This window comes from Carassius carassius, chromosome 32 (genome assembly GCF_963082965.1).
Source record: "Carassius carassius chromosome 32, fCarCar2.1, whole genome shotgun sequence".
Classification (NCBI taxonomy): Eukaryota; Metazoa; Chordata; class Actinopteri; order Cypriniformes; family Cyprinidae; genus Carassius; species Carassius carassius.
Window position 1 is genome coordinate 25,796,632 of NC_081786.1, and position 22,784 is coordinate 25,819,415.

The 22,784-nt window shown below is 36.3% G+C and overlaps 1 protein-coding gene across 2 annotated transcripts in view; it reads left to right on the plus strand.

Moving 5' to 3' along the window:
* The window catches only part of arel1 (apoptosis resistant E3 ubiquitin protein ligase 1), a 58,269-nt gene continuing 35,485 nt past the window's right edge, over positions 1-22,784 (plus strand). Inside the window, exons 1-5 of one of the 2 annotated variants that reach the window (XM_059520838.1) lie at positions 1-92; positions 3,520-3,766; positions 9,053-9,221; positions 10,445-10,665; positions 19,703-19,774. In XM_059520838.1, the coding sequence (XP_059376821.1) occupies positions 3,619-3,766; positions 9,053-9,221; positions 10,445-10,665; positions 19,703-19,774 (610 nt within the window). In that variant the 5' untranslated portion in view covers positions 1-92; positions 3,520-3,618. Of the gene's footprint in view, positions 93-3,516; positions 3,767-9,052; positions 9,222-10,444; positions 10,666-19,702; positions 19,775-22,784 lie in introns of both variants that reach the window. The other variant, XM_059520839.1, reaches the window with a different exon arrangement.

Below are 22,784 nucleotides of genomic sequence, written 5' to 3' on the forward strand. Positions count from 1 at the left end.
GCATATTTTACTTACACCGTCATTTCCTGCGTCATCTATGCTAGCGCGCTAGATCCTGCGGTCTTTCCGGTTCTCAATAGACATCCATCAAGGTAAATATGTAGAAGACAATGCTATAAATGTTGTCTAAATATGAATAGTAATGTATCGCACAGTACTTTTTAGGCTTATTTATTACTTTTACCTGAATTGTTGGTATTTTAGTACTGAGTGTTGTTTTTCTATGACATTGTGTGATTATTCTGCGTCGCATATGTTCTGTTTATGTCACTGTGATTCAGTCAGAGTTCAAAATAGGTAGGTTCGGATTGTTATTTAGATCTATGCTAACATTTTTCAGGGACTTTAGATTTGTGTGTTATACTTCGCTAGTATGCACCGCTGTAATGGTTTAAATATTAAAGTCTGTACCGATAGTTTGATTTTGATGTTTAAAGACCTAAGCGACATAATGGAAAAACCGCAGTAATTATTTAGCAGAGTTCTGTCATTCGGTGAAACTAAGGTTGTACGTGTACATCTTCATAACATAAGAATGGATGCGAAGTTTTTATTGTTAAAAAAAAAAGTCTTCATGTGAAAGTATATATAATTTTTCCACATTGTGATATGTTGCAGCATTTTGCTAAAATGCCACTCACACACGCATACACACATTCATCAATCTGTTCTCTATACCCTGTGATGACTAAGCAAAAACCATTCCATGAGGTAAAGCAGATTTGTGGTAACTTTGTAAATTTACATACATTACATTTACATTTAGTCATTTAGCAGACGCTTTTATCCAAAGCGACTTACAAATGAGGAAAATTGTAAATTGTAAAAAATGGAAAATACGTACAAGAGCAAAACCAAGGCCATGTGGTCAAAGGAACAGACACAGGTTTGTGTCAAGGCACAACTCTTGAGGAGGCTATAAAAAATTCTGCTGCATTGGAAGCTGCCAAGGACTTCCATAATTCTGACATGGATGACATTTGGAGCGAGCAGAATTGTTCAAAAAGTAGGCTGTCCAGCCAAGCTGAACAATCAGGGGAGATGTGACCAAGAACCTGACATTCACTGGTTGAGTTCCAGATATCATGTGTGTAGGATGGGAGAAACTTGCAGAAAGACAAAAATCACTGCAACACTTCACCAATCTGAGCTTTATGTCAGAGTGGCCAGATGGAAACTTGGAATTTGCCAAAAAAAAAAAGAAAAACCTCTGAGAGATAAATAATTTTTGAAATTGATGCCTCTGTAAGGAGGAAACCAGGAAATGCTCATCATCTGTGTAATTTTATCTCAATGTTGTAGGTACCATTGGGCTGTATTTTAGAGGCAGGAACTGGTCACTGTGGAAGGAAATCTGAATGGGAGGAAAATACAGAGAAATACTTAAAGGGATAGTTCACCAAAACTTTAAAATTAAGTCATAGTTTATCCATCCTTATGTTGTTACATTTTTTAAAAATAATAATAATAATAATATGTATATGTATAATAATATGATATACTTATGATATAGGCAGTATTTGCCTTTGGTAGTATATGTATAATAATATATAATAATTATGTGATTGAGGTAATTGATCTCCAATACTGTTATGTTCTCAACATGAACAAAAATATTTTTTTTTGTATTCCACAAAAATTAGACAGCTTGTCACATCATACACTCGACCTGAGGCTTTAATTGCCGCTCAATATGCTTAATCTAAATAGCAAAGGGATATTTCACCCAAAAATGAAAATTGCCATTTACTCTCCCTTAAGTTGTTTCAAATCCGTATTAGTTTCTCTCTTTTGTTGAACACAAAATAAGATATTTTGAAGAAAATTGGACATGACCGTTGTTTGCATCACATCACGCAAGCTAGAGGCAGTCTTCAGTAGACGCGCGACAAAGCGACTGTTTCTGATCATTTGACCTTTCTTACATTTACATTTATTCATTTAGCAGACGCTTTTATCCAAAGCGACTTACAGATGAGGACAGTGGAACCAATCAAAAACAACAAAAAGAGCAATGATATATAAGTGCTATAACAAGTCTCAGTTAGGTTAACATAGTACACAATATAATATAAAGTAAACAGATAGAATAAAAAAAGAATAGAGCAAGCTAGTGTTAGAGGTCATTTACACGCACACACTCACACACACACACACACAATTGCATAATTAATGAAAAGAAAATAGAATATAAAAAGATTAGAAAGGTAGTTAGATTTTTTTAAAGAATAAAATTAGAATAGTGAGTGTTAAAGTTAGAGGGTCAAATAAAGATGGAAGAGATGTGTTTTAAGCCGATTCTTGAAGATGGCTAAGGACTCAGCTGCTCAGATTGAGTTGGGGAGTTCATTCCACCAGGAGGGAACATTTAATTTAAAAGTCCGTAAAAGTGATTTTGTGCTGCTTTGGGATGGCACAATCAAGCGACGTTCACTTGCAGAACGCAAGCTTCTAGAGGGCACATAAGTCTGAAGTAACAAATTTAGGTAAATGGGTGCAGAGCCAGTGGTAGTTTTGTAGGCAAACATCAATGCCTTGAATTTTATATGAGCAGCTATTTGAAGCCAGTGCAAATTGATAAACAGAGGTGTGACGTGTATTCTTTTTGGCTCATTAAAAATTAATCTTGCTGCCGCGTTCTGAATTAATTGTAACGGTTTGATAGAATTGGCTGGAAGACCTGCCAAGAGAGCATTGCAATAGTCCAGCCTGGACAGAACAAGAGCTTGAACAAGGAGTTGTGCTGCATGTTCCGATAGAAAGGGCTTGATCTTCTTTATGTTGAATAAAGTAAATCTGCAGGATCGGACAGCTTTAGCAATGTGGTCTGAGAAAGTCAGCTGATCATCAATCATAACTCCAAGGCTTCTAGCTGTTTTTGAAGGAGTTATGGTTGATGTGCCTAACTTGATGGTGAAATTGTGATGAAACGATGGGTTTGCTGGAATCACAAGCAGTTCTGTCTTGGCAAGGTTGAGTTGAAGGTGATGGTCCATCATCCAGGAAGAAATGTCTGTTAGACAAGCTGAGATGCGAATAGCTACCGTCGGATCATCAGGATGGTATGACAGGTAGAGTTGAGTGTCATCAGCATAGCAGTGGTATGAAAAGCCATGTTTCTGAATGACCGAACCTAATGATGCCATGTAGACAGAGAAGAGAAGTGGTCCAAGAACTGAGCCCTGAGGCACCCCAGTAGTTAGATGTTGTGACTTGGACACCTCACCTCTCCAAGATAAACTAACCTCTCCTTTCTGTCGGCATTCCATAAATAGAACAAGGCAGTTTACTGTTGAAGATTTGTGGCCCACATTGAGTCACATCTAGTGGAGACAAATTTTTATTGTCTTGATTCACGTCGCATTATATCTTACCTCTCCTGTCCAGTGTAGAGACTGTGCAAAAATGTGACAATGAAAGGTTTTGAACACTTTTCTAAATGCACTGCAAATGTTTTTTTACTTAAACAATGCTTCACAAGTCTAAATTATATGTATGCTTTATGTCCTTTTCCAGTAGGAGAAGACATGGGAGAAGTACTTGGGACCAGATAAGACAGCAGAAAGCAAGGCAGACCCTGAGCTCACAGAGGTCTAAGTGGAGTCTAAACATGGTCTAATGGACCGACGGTTTTTGCTGACCTTCGTCTTCTGTTCAGTCTCGTGGATTTTCTTCTGGGAGGTGCGCTGGAAGAAAGGCAAGGAAAGTCAGATTGAAGAATGGCTCCAGAGACGCAGCCTATCCGAGTACAAGTATTTATTTGAAGGTTAGTTCAACACTTTAAAAACAAACACTTTTAGTTTATAGATTTGCCTCACTAGGATTGTTTAGAAATATTAGAAGTAGTTTAGAGCAGTTTTTTTTCAACCTGTGGTCCTCAACAGTATTAAGCCATGTATTTTAATAATAGAAATAATAGTATTGTTAATGTATGTAAAAATGTGTAGTCATAATTAAATATAGCAACTGTTACTATATGCGATCACTATTCAAAGCCGCGTTTCCACCGCAGGAACTTTACCCAGGAACTAGGGACTTTGGGCCAGTACTCGGTGTGTTTTCCACCGCAGGAACTAAATAAACTTCTGGGTAAAAGAAAAACCCCTTAGAAAGTCCCTGCTGGCGAGGTAGTACTTTTTCAAAGTTCCGGAACTTTTGGGGGTAAGATTTGGGCGCTAAACATGCTGATTGGTTGAGTTCACGCAGCACTGTGATTTCTAACCTCCATTTATTCGGATCATTTTCAAAATATTTCTGTTATTGTGTCATGAAATGTAATTTTAAAAGTATTTCAGGCAAGAATGTAGTGGTTTAAAACTCAAATCTGTGGTTTATTTATAAAGACAGCCCCTATTTAAAAATATTTTTCGCCGATCTCGGAGACGGTCAGCTCCACGCAATCAGCGAGAGCTCAGTGTTCATGTATCCACCGAGAGCAGCCTCAACTCGGCTAGACCTTCTGATGTGTGCCGCTGGCTCTGATGTCTCTTTAGTGGTTAAACATAAAATATCATTCGTTTGGGGAAAACTAAAGGGTTATCTTTGGTCTGTATTCAATTTATCTATATGTTAAAATGAAAATAAAAAGAAGCAATTGATATAATATTTTGTTTCATTGTTATGGCTGTATATATACACATTTACCTGAAATAAGTAAATTTCTGCGGCTATAATTATGTTTAAATGAAAAACGAAAGGAGGCAGTGGTATTTGATATCCTATTTCATTTAATTGTAAATATACAGAGAGGAAAATTGCAGTAGCCATGGTCAGCTGACTGAAGTTATCAAGTACGCTGCTGTTAGCAGAATTACTGGATTTGCGTCGTCGTGGGAATCACACTCCAGAGTCGAACGCACAAAGTCTGAACTACCGAGTATGCAAGTCCAAAATTTGCATACTTTGTATTGAGAAACCCGCGCAGACCTACGTCACCAGACTACGCATTTGCCTAATCTTCCCGTCACTTTAGACCATGGTGAAAACACAGAAAGCAATAGGTCTGGGGGGAAAATTGTTCCTGGGGAAAAAAGTTCATGGTACAATTGTTCCGTGTAATTTCAGTGGAAACGTGGCATATATAGGACTTAAAATGATGATTCAAAATAAAAGTTTGGGTCACGCTTACATTATTTTAGGTCCTCTATGCCTATGTAGGTGTCCACATCTCTCAAACGTGTCGTTTTCTACAAAGTCACTGCTTACGACAATCACAGTCTGCTCTGATTGGCCAACTGACCCAGTGTATTGTGATTGGCTGAACACCACAAGCACTCGTTGAAAATGTTACTCCCCTTTCCATAATCACAAGCGAGTTAATAATGTCCTTAGTTTTACCATCAGTTCAAGCCGAATGGGGAACAGAGTTGCGTGACTAACACAGTGATCTTGCTCGTATGTGTTTGCAGTACACAAGCCACGGATGGTTAAGACAGCTGACTCCACTGTGTAACACTCTCACTCACTCACTCACTCACTCACTCACTCACTCACTCACTCACTCACTCACTCACTCACTCACTCACTCACTCACTCACTCACTCACTCACTCACTCACTCACTCACTCACACACACACACACACACACACACACACACACACACACACACACATGTGCAAAATGCCTCATCTGAACAGTCAATAGCCAATACTTAAACTAATAACAAAACATACTTACAGTAGCTGATTCAGAAGCACCTGATTGTCATTGCAAAGTCAGAATTACCTCCTCTCCTAGGTTCATGAAATGGTCGTCCATAAAATGCGTTGCTGTTCTGTTGTAAGTAATCTTAAAGATTCCTAAATTGATCTGCTTTCGTATGGCCAAATAAAGCGCTTTTGCTTTCGCCTAGATACACACAGCATCTCCCTGACATGGCTGCTTCAACACTAACTGCGGTTATTGAAACCACGCCTTTTTTCTTTGTGTGAACATTTGGGTCGGCATTACGAAAATATTTCCACATAGTGACATAGACAAGTGGGGGGAGTGTTTGAATGAGCCGTTTTAGGTGGGCGTCGTTGAGTCTTAAATTTGATAAAGAATATCTCTTTGGATTTGAGACTTTAGTCTTTGCAACTTTACAGACCTTTTAACACTCCAAAGAGAGAGATTTTTTTAATCGCATCATATGACCCCTTTAACAGCATTTCATGTCTGGTAGCCAGAACCATTGTCTGATACCCAAAATTGTGTTAACAGTCATCTATAAGCTAAGAAGTTGACAGAGTAAAGCTAGAGAAGTGCATAAGCAGGAGACGAAGTAAAGAAGAAAAAAGGAAGCACAGTTTATGCAAGTTGTGTATGTTGTGCCTTAGTTGTGTATGTCTTAATGCTTAGACTTTGTCTGACCAGCACACATCCATCACATGTTATTATACCACAAGCAATAGCAATAGAAAATTACTGCTTCACAACAGCATCCAGTGATGTAAAAAAAACCTTGAAATGGACACATTCCCTTATCTTTATTTGTGAAGACAAATATCCCTTGAAACCATGCAATCATAGGATTAAACAACAAAGTAGTATAAATGGATAACCAGTGAATGTATCAATTAAATGAGTTTATAAATGGTTTAAGTGATGGTTTAAGTGGTTTACACACACACACACACCTGTTTACTATACAAACACAAAATTGTACATTTTAAACAAACCTCTTATGCTTAAGTAGGTCTGTACCTGGCTAATTGCCAAATTCTTAAGGGGGCTCAGTAGATTTTTTGGGGGGAATCTAAAGCTAGATTTTTTGGGGAGGCTAAAGCTAGGGTTGCCAACTTCAGAAAATGAAAACACACACACACACACACACACACACACACACATAAAGAATTGTAAATGCTTATACAAATGCTTAAATGCTTAAATATATATATATATATATATATATATAAATAAATAAATGAATAAATAAAAATAAGGGCTGTAGCTATCGAATATTTTAGTAATCGAGTATTCTACCAAAAATTCCATCGATTAATCGAGTAAAATGTGTTTTTTGCTTAAAGTGCAATATTAATTATGCAAGAAAAAAATAAGACTCCTGTGTCTCTTAAAATGAACAATGCATGCATACATCAAAAATAAACATTTAATTATTACCCATTGTTTCTCTGTCTGTGCTTGTACTGTGAACAATGACAATAAAGTTGACAGATGAATTAAGTGCATTTAAGTGCCATTCAGTTGGGGTTGTAAATAAAGCATTTTTCTGAGATGCACATTAAACACATAAAACATTAATTTAATTTATCTTTTAATTATTGAAAATTAACTTAACTTTTTGGTAAACAAAGGGGATTTACTATTAAAAATAAAACATGGCAGAAATGGTGTGTGATAAAACCTTAAAAACAAAATTGTTTGGTTTTTTTTTTTAGATTTTGTTTAATATTTTTTTTTGTAGTAGGCTATATACATTCTGCTGAACAATAGTCTTTAACCGGACTTTTATTTTGACGGGTTGACGTACCTTTACAGTTCTGTGTATAAATACTCACAAGCTCTATTAGCAGCTGATGCGTGGCTTACGCACTCCTCTCACACAGAAACCTACAGCGCACGCTTATAGCTCTGTTGTTTGTGTTCCAGTGGCCTAAAATCAGTTGTTTTAAACTGCATTGCTTAAAAACGTGTGCAAACATGAAGTTTTCATTACTGCACGCACAGCAGTGTGACGTGAGTGCGCATGCTGTTATTCTCGTTTCTGACTGCATCCCCATGTAATGCAAGACTGCTGTCATTCAAATGCTGAAAAAGTATTGCCGTTAACAATATTTGCTTAATGCTGACGTCAAAAGAGACTATTACTAATAGGCCTAATATAAAAGCAATCGTTATAATACTTTCTGTATACATTAATTCCTTTGTTTAACCGTTCTATCTGCTTATTAGACCAACTTCTATCCATATTAGAAAAAACTGTTAATGACGACGACAAACAAAAGGGAGAGTGTGAGCACTGTGTGTGCTCAGGTGCTGCCACTCTCAGCGCTGTCAAAATAAAAGTCTGGCGCTTGTCAAAATAAAGGATCCCGAACACATAAGCCAAGCAGAAAAACTTATTGGCCGATGACGATATTTGAAAAATGCCAAATATCGGCCGATATATCGACCTAGCCTCATTAGCCTAATGAATTCATTAATATTCATTAAATGTCATATTTACCTGTGCTCTACAGCAAGTAGAAAATATAATTTAATAAAGTTATCAAACATATATTCTATTTTATACATGAAGCTTAAAACTTCAGAAGTTATTGATTTCCTCCTTTTTATTTTGTTCTTTGATTAACAGACATCACAGGAGCTGGTTATTAGGATATTTTAGCTGCTATTATAAGAGCTGGCACGGCTGTACTTTATGCAGATCTGATAGTGCTTTAAATGTGTCTCATAAATAATAAATGATTACATTCACAGTTTTAAGTCAGTTTTTTGTAACTTTGTGACTTAAAAGACTACATAACCACGAGATTGCATACTCGTAGTTTGTTTCATGCTTTGAAAATAAATGATAAAGACTACAGCCTGAACTGTGGTATTTGTGCATGCAATTGAAGACCAAATGCTACAAGTGGCACAGTTTGCTGTTGTTCTACTGAAGCTCGTCACCATTTCTGTATTCGTTTGACTTGCACCTGGTGCTGAGGTGACATAGAGTGCGCATCTGAAAATTCTCCCATTTTATGTGCTCGTAAAGACGTTTTACATGTATAAATATACAATTCTTTATCAGTTGTGTGTCGGGTGGCCAAACCTAGCTCTGCCCCTGCATTAATTCTGTTAATTTTTTTTTATTTTCTAATATGTTTAAGACCCTATAAAATTTGGTTCACCCTATGTTTTAGTGGACTTCATGCTTTAAATGATTTACGTTTTTTTATTTTATCTATTTTTACCAGTTTAGTGTTTACACGTTTTTTTTTATATTATATTTTTAACATTTAAACATTTTGAAATATTAAACAAATAATCCTAAAATAGTTTTTGTGGTAAGAATCTTAAAACATTTTTTTTTTTTTTTCAATTATTTTATTTCCATTAAAGATGTACAGACTCTGGAGGAGCTGAGTTTATGTGTGCTTTCTCGGCTGGAGGAAGTGGTAAAGGAAAACCATCACTGGAGGGAGATAACTGAGGCCCAACTTCAGCTGCTCAGAGACTTTGCTTTCCAGGAGTGGCTTTGTTCCCAGAGCCTGGAGCACTACTATCACACGTGAGTTCACATACACATCATTGTCACTCGAACAACATCAACATCTATGTATAAATCAGCTTTCTATTGGGTGAATGAGAAAGGATTTCATGACAAGCTACACAATATCGCGTTCATTATCGCAGATGAATCGCCTTCAATAATGAATGCGGTATTGGGTAGCTTGTCAGTGATCTACGGTTCTGTCTATTAAATGCAGCTCCATTTGAAAGCATGTGATGCCGATTTACCGCTAATCAGGGAACCGGATTTACTGACGAAATGCGTGTAACAATCGCATGCGATATATCGCCCATCCCTATTTTGAAGTCTATTTTTCAGTAGAATGTACATAGCCTACTACTACTGCTAAAATGGAAAAAACTTTATTTATTAAGGATTAATCACACAACATTTCTTCTATGTTTGAATTTTAATAGTAAAACCCCTTTGTTTGCCAAAAAAAAGTTTGCTTAATTTTCAGTAATTAAAAGATAAGAAGAAATTAATGTGTCATGCCTTGATTTGATAACAGTAAAAATTTAAATACACACAGAATTTATGAGGGGGGAAAAATCATTAGGCTTCTTTAAGAAAAAAAATAAAAAAAGTTGTTTTTTGCGTTCAAATAATTATACATGCTAAAACACAGAATTTGGTAAAAATAAAAAATGGTGATAAAAATAAAACATTTCATAGGGCCCTAAACATGTAATTTATATTAATATTTTATAAAATTTATGTGAAAAGGTTTATTTCATGAGTTTAGAATAGTTCAGTACTGTTTTTTTTAAAAAATATAAATAAAATACTATTTTAGTCTTTGTTCAGTATCCATTTTAAAAACTATCAGTTAATTAATCTGTATTGGCCAGTGTGGTCCAACCTAGCTATCGTTATCGGCAAAATCCAATATCGGTCGACCTCTATTAAATACACAGGCCAATGAGGGACTAATGGTTAATTAACTAGGCACAGGTGAACTAATTAACATAATCAAGGGGAGACAGGAACTAGATCAAGGGAACACACAAGGAATGAAAACAAACTAAAAGCCCAGGTAGACTTACAAAATGATGACCCTCTTTACTATTTTAATTCTGAGAAAGTACAGCTCTTGTAGTCATCTCTGACGTGTCTCTTTGCTTGATAAATGGCAGAGAAAGTCAGGTAGTTCAAACATTCACTCATCCATCTATCCTGTCTGTTATATAATGGCTCTTCTTTATACTGTATTTCGGCAGCCTGAAGACCCTGGGCTGCACTACCCTGGATGATCTAGCACAGTTTGACAGCCAGCTTCAGCTTTCTCTAGCAGCTTGGGGCTATTACTATGAGGATTACATCAAACTGTCCACAGGTGTGAGGGTCCTCCAGGCATCTAAGGGAAGTAGAGATCAAGAATACGAGATTCAGCTGGTGCACTGCCTTGCTGAGAGGCGGCTGAATGAGAAGTGGTCTTTTGGTATGTATCCTATTGTTCAAAATTATTTGTATAGGGGTCATCGGATGCCCATTTTTCAGAAGTTGATATGTTTCTTTAGGATCTTAATGAAAAGTCTACATTGGTTAAAATTCCGCAATGTTAGTCTAAAACAGTGGTTCCCAACCCTGGTACTGGATGCACTGCAACAATGCACATTTTGCATGTCCCCTCTCTGACACACCAATTTCAGGTCTTGGAGTCTCTACTAATGAGCTGATGATCTGAATCAGGTGTGTTTGATTAAGGAGACATGCAAAACAGGACCTGGGTTGGGAACCGCTGGTCTAAAACAACACCCTTTTAACCTGTCAAAAACAGCTTTGTTCACAGCAAGCTGTTATGCTGCATTTCCCTTTGCTCACCTTGCCCATTTCTTCTGTGGGGTGACACGTCGTTCTCTGCGAGACTGTAAACTTTAGCAGCATTCATCATGAAACATGCTAACTAGCACATTATTAGAAAAGGCAGTTTGCAGCATTCATTAAAAAACCTATACTCACTTCTGTAGGTGAGGCTGGATCACAAATGATTTGCGTGAACATAGAATGATTTAGGTAGATCAGGGGTGCATTTCCTTCAAAAACAAAGGTTATCCACTGCATCTTCAGCAGCTCAGATGTCAGTAGTAAATGATGACTGCTATGTTAATTATTACATCCAACAGCAAAACACCTCAGTCGCTTAGGAGTCATTCTGGTCTACACCTGCTCCGGCATTGAAACAATGATGGACTGTTTGCAGCTCACTCAGGGCGGTTTTAAGTAGGGCTGGGTACCGAACTTTGATGCCTTTATGGTATCGAACGAAAAACTTCGATACTATGAGTATCGAAAAATTATTTATCTTTCGGTGCCAAATTTCGGTTCCAAAAGCCAAGTGGCCGTTTTTTTTTTTTTTTTTTCCAAGCGGCTGTGTCTGTGTGAGCTTGTAGCATATGCGCATGTAAGGACCTAAATTCGCCGTGATTGGCTGTCCACTACCACGTGACGTGACGGGGAGAATTTCTGAAGATAATTGCAGTCACACAACACAAGTGTAGTTGTTTTTTATCAAAACGTTTCCGTTTTACAATGCCAAAGAGGTCTAAAGTGTGGCTATACTTTATAAAAGTGGATGCCGAGTCAGCAAAGTGCAACATATGCGATAAGAGTATTGCAACCAAAGCCGCAATACCACCAATTTAATGAAGCATTTGTTTGGATGAGTGTTTTTCCCTTTAGTTTGGTCTACTCCTGGTCTACTCCATTGCGTATCTTGAAACGCCCCCTTTCACGTCGTCTAAAAAACAGAGAGAGAGAGACAGATTTATCCGGTACAGCGAATTAACTGACTGTGTTTACGAGAATACTTGCAGAGACAATTATTTTGAGATACCGTATTTTCCGGACTATAAGTCGCACTTTAGTTCATAGTTTGGCTGGTCCTGCGACTTATAGTCAGGTGCAACTTATTTATCAAAATTAATTTGACATGAACCGAGAGAAATTAACCAAGAGAAATGAACCAACAGAAAACATTACCGTCTCCAGCCGCGAGAGGGCACTCTATGCTGCTCAGTGCTCCTGTAGTCTACACTGAAGACATAGAGCGCCCTCTCGTGGCTGTACTACGGTAATGTTTTCTCTTGGTTCTTGGTTCTAAATAAATGCAACTTATAGTTCAGTGCGACTTATGTTTTTTTTCTCATGACGTATTTTTGGACTGATGCAACTTATACTCAGGTGCGACTTATAGTCCGAAAAATACGGTAATTGTGTGTGTATGTGTTCATTCAGTTCATTCATTAAGTTACGATACGCGAAAGATGAATTCATTCTCTGTACGTGCATTGTTTGAAATGCTGCTCGCAGCGTGTGCTTTGAATGAGTGAGCGCAAGCGCAATTTGTTTAAAAACGCTTGAATCAGCAAGATTTAGAAACAAGTGCAAACGATTAGCTACGATCCGTTTCACCCCTTCAAGCAAGTGAACAACGCGAATCAAGTTAGGAATTTTACATCACTATTCACGATAGCCAATCGGACTGGAAAACACAATAGCCCCGGGACGTGGGGCTAACGATTTTGTGAGCCCTGCACCTCAGATCTATCCAGTTTGTGAAACACTGGTTTCGTTAAACAAAATAAATTATTATTTTAAAAGATTGACTCAAAAGAATCATCGGTTCACTAATCGGATCATGAACTTGTATTACCGAGCCAAAGATTATCTATTATTGAACATCTCGAATGAATAAAGACTTCAAGTTCATCTGTAAAGCACATAAAGCTATCGTTTGAGTTTATAAACTTCTATTTCATGCATGATTCGTATGGATCTGCTAACTGAATGCAAAGTGTGAGTTCTAGAAGAATGTTCGTGTCTTGATGAGCATGTATCGCTCACTAGGAGTCGCTAAATGATCAGCTGCTGTCCTTTTTTTTTTTTTTTTCTCTCAACGGAGGATCAGTTGCCCTATTGGTTAAAATCCCCAAACTGTTTACTTAAATATTAAATTAATAAATGACATCAAAACATGGGCGTTTGCGTTATGATGTGGTGGGCTGCTGTGGGCCAGAAAGTCCAGGGCCACTTTTTGGTCCCAGTCCACCCCTGAATGGCGAACCCCTATCCAAAAAGAACAACCAGTTGTATTAATAATGTTGTCCTGAGTGTGAAGTGTTACCAGAATTTGTTTTAATTAAGGTGAAAAATATAAGTTTTGTGTTTAATGTATTTATGTTGATGTTGAAATGGATTTTAAAACGTATGGTATCGAAAAAAGTATTGTTAGGAACCGGTATCGAAATTACCTCGGGAAGATCGACAAACTAAATGGGTGACTCTAAATGGATTTCATTTGGCCAGTGAGAAAACATTAAAACATAGAATAATGAATTCTAAAGTAATTTTTTTTGAGACTCATTTAGTGCCCCTGGCTGCAACAGTGCTGAAATTCCTTTAAAGTGGTCAATTTATGCTATTTTTAAAGATCATTTTGTTTATTGGGTGTAATCGAATATGTTAGCCTGCTTTAAAGGCGTCCTATTATGCTCATTTACAAAGTCTTGATTTTGTTTTAGAACATGCTCCCACGCTTTTCACATAATTTACATTCAATTCAATTCAAGTTTATTTGTATAGCGCTTTTTACAATACAAATTGTTAATAAGCAACTTTACAGAAAATTATGTTTCTACAATATTTAGTAGTAGCTTATAACTGGTGACTGTCAGTTTGTGCACGTATGACAGGATTTTTAGAAAAATTAATACAAGACGTAGTAGCAATATTTGTTAGTTCTTTAAATTTGCAAAAATGTGCAAAAATTTAACACTTTCTATGAAGCCCGTATTTATAATACATTATAAGAGTATTCTTAAAGCATTATAATTAATGCATAATGCATTATAAAAAAACCTTATGTTGTATAATTTAATGAATATTCATAAGAACAGTTTTAATATATTATAATAGTTACTTTTTGTGGTTATAGCTTTTAAAAGTATGATTATTTAGAACACCATAAACATGTTGCATCCACTTTTACAATGGTTTATATTTCTCATAGTTATAATGTATTATAAGTCTTATATCTTGCCATTTTTCTGATGCTACTTTACTTAAAGCAGTCAAAGACCACTTATAAGTAGTAGTAGTAATAATAATAATAACAATTTTTTTTTCTCAAACAGCCATAAGATCAGATAACAGATAATATGAATGTGTAATGACACATTTGCTTTTAACTATTTTTATTGTAATTTCAGTTTAGTTATTTTAATGGTACCCCTTAGACAGCTGTTGATAAGTAACTCTGCAACTACATATTAACTAGCGGTCCTTAGAGTTTTACTATGTCTGCTACTGTAAATAAATGCTAACACTTTATTGTCAACCAACAGATAAACTGACTAGAAGTGTATTTGCAAGTGTAAACTTATTATACCATAATAGATTCTACCATTCTTGAGCATACTAATACTCTAATGAGAGTTAGTTTGCATGTAGTTGCAAAGTTGCTTATAGTCGGTTAATTAAGGGGACCATCAAAATTAAATGTAACCATATAAAAGGGATAGTTCACCCTAAAATGTAATTTCTGTCAGTTTATTCACTCGCATGTCGTCCCAAACCTACAGTATATTAAAGGAGTTTATTACAGTCGACAGCATGTAGCCTACTGTCCCTTTAAGACCTGCATCTAAAATACAGACATGCATCCATAAATTTCAGTTGTTTGCTTTCATTTTAGACATAATCAACTGTGGCTATACATAACCCTTGTGTTTTTTGACAGTTTTATCACAAAACATAACTTAGTTCCGTAATCAGGTGCTGTTTGAAGGGTTTTTCATTTTCATGCACACGCTTTGAAAAAAGAAAAAGCATGTCAGAACAGCACACAAATGAAACATTTAAATAACCAGTAGGGCTTTCTTCAAAAGCAGATCATGGGGACATTTTTATCATCCACAATCAAAAATCTTCATATCGCACACCCCTTCCTTCGGAAGAAATCGCAGACCGAGGGCAGACCTAAGACATTTAGGCGACGGTTTAAGCTAGATTTTCCCATGGTGTGTGTTGGATCGGTATCAGATCATATTTTTTTCTCCCCTCCGATCTCCGATCTAGCATTCTGGGCCAGTATCTGCACGATACTGATTTCGTGGATCGGATCGGGACGTCCCTAATTTCTACATCACAATGTGGGAAGATTTTTGCATAACGCTTCTGACTCACAGTCTGTAAGTAAGTTTTCATATTTAAAGAATTTGCCACTGATGATTCAAATGTGAGTTTTGAGCAGTGTAGAGTAGTGCTGCTTGTTTGTCGTTTCTCCAATCACAAATGCAGACGTGGTTTTATGTTTACACGGTGCGATATGCAGCACAACGTGTAAAAAGACAGTAGAATTCATTATAATCAGTATTTATTTCCCCGTTTCGCTGTTTGCAAGACTTCGAAGATTCTTGGCAGCCACAAAGTTTTAACGGAGTGTTTTGAGTTCTGGATGACAAGAACGCTAGCAGTGTGTTGGAGTAGGTAGTTCAAGCCATGGCAAAGACGGAAGAGCAGTGCACTAGTAAGTTCAGTCATTGGGGTTTTATCTAAGCTGATTTGGTCAATCCCATGACGTGATCTTCCAATGGGATGCTGTTGCAAGGCTTAGCATGCATTCCTTTACATGACACTTCAACTTGTCACATGGGGTGATATCTTTGCAGGCTTTTGTTTAATAACTTCTATAACGTGTCGTACAACACACACCATTCAAAATACCATATTTTCATTCATTTCACAGTCTTGCAAAAATCACAGCCATTCATTCCACACTAAACTTTCCATATCTTACATTTAATAGCGATTACATTGAACACATCAAACATATTTAATACATAAACATATTTGTTAATATAGTTAAACCTTCAGATTTCTCAATGGTTGTCCTTTTGAGATTATTTCTTAAAGTTCAGTTTGTAGAAAAATTCACAAACAAGTCATGGGACATGCTGAATGAATCCTTTGTTGTGGTCCATTAATTATTGATGATTCTTGCGGGTTTGAGTCTTGTGATCGAAGTTAATTTAATCAGCTCCTTTTTAGGAGTGAGCAGCACGGCTGACAGGAAACCGACTCAGGATGTTGATGTCACATGATTAGCTCATGATTCGTTTTCTGTTGAGCGAGACCGATGTCCTCTGTTGTGGAATCATGTTATCAACTGAGCATTGTTCATTTTCAGACAATCATCAATGGTGTTCAGCTTGTGGAGTTTACTTGTGTGATTGTTCACTCAGGTCCTACAGTCCCCCTTTTGTGCGATGATGTACCTGGTGCGAACATCGACGGGCACTGGAACAAGAGACAGAGAGAACAGGCACACACAAGACACAAACAACATCTCCATGACTTGCTGAATTTTGGTGTAGGACGTGGGTAAATTGGGATAGATGGGTTAGGAACACTTCAACTGACATAAAGGTGTGTTGTTTAGGATTAGTTGTAATTGGGCTTTCGATCGATCTGTTAGTGGTTTGACGAAGCGGTATGGTCGTAATCTCAATCAGGTTGATTTGATTCTCCAATTCGGGTTCTTGGTCAGTTTTATCACTTCTGAAAATGTGCAGGATGACAGACATGAATTTACTGAAAGACTCTTGTATGACATTCACTCGCTTGTACAGGAGGAGGGCTAGTATCAAGGTTATATATCCTACGATAGTAGGGATGCAAAGTGCTGTGTCAGCAACAGACCAAGGCCGAACGATTGGCTCACCAGTGGGTGGAAAGCGAGCTATAGCTGCTAAGGCTATATCCGCAAGAGTTGAATCAATAAGTTGCGTTCCTTCCTTCCTGATCCTTTCTTCCAATTCTGGATCAAGGATGAAGGTCTTCTAATACTAGCACTTACCTTTTTCTATTCTATTTTATTCTGTGCTATGCTATGCTATTCTATTCTTAAAAAAACATAGCTAAGTGTACTGGGCTACACTAACTGGGACTTGTAAGCTGTTGTTGTTCTCTCATTGGTCTGATTGCTTCTATTGTTCTCATTTGTAAGTCGCTTTGGATAAAAGCGTTTGCTAAATGATTAAATGTGTATTTTGAACCTTGAACCACAGTTACATTTTTGAAAGACCAAAACAAAATGCATAGCTGACAACAGTGAGACACACCGTAGTAGGTGAGCTCTGGTGCAGAGCTACAGATTCACAATCGCTGTGGGGGTTTTCTGGCTACAGAATCCCAAAGTAGTGTTTTGTCACTTACCTTATATGCCGTATTTTTCGGACTATAAGTCGCACCTGAGTAGAAGTCGCATCAGTCCAAAAATACGCCATGATGAGGGGAAAAAACATATATAAGTCGCACTGGACTATAAGTCGCATTTATTTAGAACCAAGAACCAAGAGAAAACATTACCGTCTACAGCCACGAGAGGGCGCTCTATGTCTTCAATGTAGACTACAGGAGCACTGAGCAGCATAGAGCACCCTCTCGCGGCTGTAGACGGTAATGTTTTCTCTTGGTTCATGTCTCTTAGTTCATTTCTCTTGGTTCATGTCAAATTAATTTTGATAAATAAGTCGCAGGACCAGCCAAAGTATGAAAAAAAAAGTGTGACTTATAGTCCGGAAAATACGGTACACAGATAAGAAACAAAGAAATCTTCAAAACAATTGTAAAAATTTGTTTTATTTTAGGTTCTTGTAACCCAGGGTCGCACCTGACTCGAGATAAACATTCTCACAGACCCTTAGGGGGGGACACCCCCTCCTCAGAAGAACAAAATTCTACAAAAGTTTTCCATTTTTCTCATAACATAGTTGACTAAACCTTTTTTTTTTCTCTTTTTTTTTTTTTGCAGTGTGATCTGAAGGTGCAGTAAAAGTTATTTCCATATGTTCCATTTATGTGCAAAGCTATTCAAGCCTTAAGTTTTTTTTTCTTTTGTAAAATAGATGTAAATTTTTTTTGAAGAGATTATATAAAGATTATTAAAATTGGAGTTAAAAGATGAAGTGAAGTTTTTTAAGTGTTGATAACTCATTGCCTGCACTTTAGAAATGAACATTTAGAAAACATTGATGTATGTATTTATTCCTTCAATTTCTTTAGGTTGTTTTAAAAATGTATTTTATTCAAGCTGCAAATGAGATATACAGGCATGCATGAGATTTGAGGTACACTACCATTTAAAAGTTTTTGAACCATAAGATTTATATTTTTATTTTTTTAACAATTCTCTTCTGATCACCAAGCCTGCAGTTATTTGACTTTTAAATTTGAATATATTTTAAAATGTAATTTATTCCTGTGATTTCAAAGCTGAATTGTTAGCATCATTACTAAATCCACATGGTCCTTCAGAAATTAATATAATATTTTGATTTGCTGCTCAAAACATTTATTATTCTTATTATTATTATTATCATCATTATTATTATGTTGAAAACAGGTAGAATTTTTCAAGTAGAATATTTCAGGTTACTTTGATGAATAGAAAGTTCATAAGAACAGTATTTATCTGAAATATAAAACTTTTGTAACATTATAAATGCCTTTTTTATTACTTTTACTAATTTTAAAGCATCCTTGATAAATAAAAGTATTCATTTCTATAATTTCAATAAAAAAAAAGCTTTGATTCCAAGCTATTTAAATGGTATAATGTATAATGTTACAAAAGCTTTTTATTTCAGATGAATGCTGATCTTTTTATCTTTCTATTCATCAAGGAATCCTGAAAAAGTAAATGTACTCAACTGCTTTAAATATTTATAATAATTATTATAAAAATGTTTCTTTAACAGTAAATCAGCATATTAGAAAGATTTCTGAAGGATCATGTGACACTGAAAACTAGATTTAATGATTCTGAAAATTTAGCTTTGATCACAGCAATAAATTAAGTGTTAAAATATATTGAATTTGAAATCAGTTCTTTTAAATTGTAAAAAAAAAAAAAAAAATCACTAATACTGCTTTTGCTGTATTTTGGATCAAATAATTTCAGGCTTGTTGAGCGAAAGATAATTCTGTAAAGCATTAAATAGCTTACTGTTCAAAAACTTTTGTCTGTTTGTGTATATGTCCCTATTGATTACATCAACTCTTTATGATGGCTGAAAGTACTCCTCTAACTTGATCATGTGTGCACTATTTGTATTTATACTACGGTAAGCGTATGGTGATGGTCTGCTCCGCCACAAACATGTGAACAAACAATTACCCGGAATTATTGCACATCTGGCTTTATTATTGCACAATTGGTGCTTTTGAAGCCTACTGACCTATGCACAAGTGCGCGCGGTCACAAAAAATTTGGAGGCACACAGATGTCCGCTCAGAGCATCCGTGCACACTCTCCAATGAGAATTTTTGTCATGCATACCATAGTGGACTCGCGGATGCAGAAAGTGTAACACAGGCTTAAATCAGAGAGCAAAATAAAGAAAATCGGAATTGGTATTAATGATTTAATGGTGATGTGATTCATATGAAGTTTGTTTTAATGTCTCACCTTTCAGCAGGAGCCCTGATATTTGGCTGTACCATTGCCCTGTGCTTTCTGATAAGGGACCTCATGTTTTACGTGATTGGTAAGTCAATCACTTGATACTATTATTTTTATAGCTTAATTATGTAGTTCTAAAATGTGATAAAATAATTATTTGGGTCATTCCACAAAAGCGGTGCCTTTTGAGTCCCTAAGAAATAATCAAACTTAGATTTAATATAACAATGAATACATTTGTAATTTAAAAACATAATACTATGTATTCTTTCATCAATATTACATCAAAAAAGTCAATTTAATATTATTTTAAATAATGATATTATTTAAGGACATGATATGCCCTTATATTACCAGGACCATACCATTAAATGACAAAGGGGTCACAAATACATGACTTAACCTCCTAAATTAGATGAATTCACATCGCATTTAGAACATCAAAATTAATAACTATCATTCATATTCACTTATACACTATAACACATCATATGAATAAACAACAACATTATTTGTCCCTGCTCGTTGTTACACCTTCCATTCACCAGCGTGCACTCCAGGAATAGAAAATAATTAGGAGCTACCTGTCCTCCTTTAGCGCGCATAAAGACAACATAAGATACCTAACTTACAGCATTCATATTTAGTCAAATAACCAAAACTTAAAAAAATAAATACACATTTACAAAGGAAAAAAACCAAAAGGAAAACGCATCAAACCCCAATACAACAATTAACAAACATTTAAAACAGATACATTTATCTGTGGCCTCGGTCATCACAGTCTCATTGTTAAGCAGTGTATTTGGTATAAGTATGCATTTTCTTTCTATAACATTTTAATCATTTTATTGGTGTCCCCTGATATCATGTCATCCCTGTTACCCTAATCAAAAATAATTTTAAAATATTAAAAAATATTTTTGATTTTTTCTAAGGCTTGACTGAGGGAAAGGGGGGGTTATATTGCAGTGTCAATACAGTTGCTATTTTTAAAAAGCTAATTTAAACCATTATTTATTACATTTATGATAATTAAAATCTACAGGTAAATTCCTTCAAACAGTGGCATATGAGCATGAGTTACATTTATTAAGTATTATTGGTATTGTTACTATAAATGTTGATGTTAAAGACCGGGATAGGATGATCAGTCTCAGTAAAACTATTTTTTTTCCGCCTAACTCATCAATAAGAGCAGCAAGGAGACTGCAGAACATGACCCTAGTCTTGCAATGTTCAAGAAAGTCAAGATCTTGGTCTGGTTTCAGATGGTCACAGAATGACCAAGATCTGATCATCTTCCTTACCTAATTGAACTAGGTCAGTATATTTGAAGTTCTATGAGGGGACACAGACAAACAGATGGAACACATTAACTTTTTACAATACCCTTAAAACTTTAGATCTCCTAATGCGTGATTCCCAATGCACACAAACTTCCCAGAATGCTGAGTGACCTGTTTAATTATATTTTTTATTAAATATTTATTTATTTGTGAAAAATACTTTATCATCTAAAGTGTTTATTTTACACATTTATTTTGTTATCCATTTTCAAATATCTTAAATATTAATTAAAATAAAAAAAAATATCGGACCCCCCCCCTAACTCCGGACCCTTGGAAACATCCTATCCCCCCATTCACCCCCACCCCTTATGTCATTCCTGAACTTGAGTATCTATGGAGTGGTATTGCATCCTTCATATCTCCAAAGAGTCTTTAGTTTTATTATATTCAAAAAAGAAAAATACAGCTTTGATTCTCTCTGAAAACAGCCGAGCTCCTGGAGGTGCACCATGGACAGAGCTAGAGAATCATGAGCACTTGCGTGCTGATTGGCAGCAACAACAACAACAAAAAATTGATATAGTTTCACTTACTGCCTCTGGTTCCGAATCATGACCAGGATCTTTTATCGCTGAGACCGCTCCATCTTTCAGTATCAAGCGATGTGCAAATCCAGTGCCTAACTGGGTGTTACGTTCGGGAACCCAGGGAAACACAGGAGACGAGAGTTCCAAATGCAGTGTGGGTTTTAATGGGTAATCCAAAACAGAATCCAACAAGCAGGGGTCAAAACCAAAAATCAATACAAACAAACAACCAAACAGGGAATGGAACATGAACCGGAATAGGAACAAGAAACTCGGAAGGCGAGGAAACTGGGTGACGGAAAGAAAGGACTCCATGAAAACAAACAGAAACAGACTGGTAAATATAGGCAGGGTAATGACTATTGAGTGAAGACACCTGAGTGCAACTAACAGGAGTGCAATTACTGTGATGAAGGGACAAGGCTTTGTGGAAATTTTAGTGCCTGCGGTGAGGTGCCTATGGGGAAGTGAGACCACTAGTGGAGACTCAGGGAAACAGAGACCAGACAGTGTGACACTGGGTCTTGTTTATAAAGCATTCATCACTGAAATGACGGGAACAAATAAACACTTGTTAAACTCCATTGCTGCACCAGAAAAACAAACCACATCTACAGTTCACATAACACTGGGTTCTTAGGAAGCTGTGCAAGGTTATCTTTCCCTCACATCCAAAAACACACTCCTTTTTAGAGACACCTTTTTTTTTTTTTTTTTTCTTTTTTTTTTTTGCAAGTCCTGTGCAGCGCTACTGATGATGTTGAAGGGGATGCTCTCACCCTCCCTCTGGTCGATATGTACGCGGGCTCATTTGGGAGAAATGCCCATACAAGGAATTCCTCCCTTCATGATGTCATGAATCGCCATGCTCAAAAAAAAAAAAAAAACTTTCAGAAACTTATACCGCCTTTCCACCTAAATTACCCAGAACAATTTAAAAAAAAAATCTTCCTGTGTAATGATGTGGGTCTGCACACGTTTCTCAATACAAAGTATGCAAATTTCGGACTTGCATCCTCGGTAGTTTGGGCTTTGCGAGTTCGACTCGTGAGTGTGATCTCCCCCAGACTGGATGACACAAGTCCGGTAATTCTGCAAACAGCAGCGCACTTGATAACATCAGTCAGCTCTCCTTGGCTACTGCAATTTTCCTGTATATTTACAATAAAATTAAATAGGATATCAAATACCACTGCCTCCTTTTATTTTCATTTTA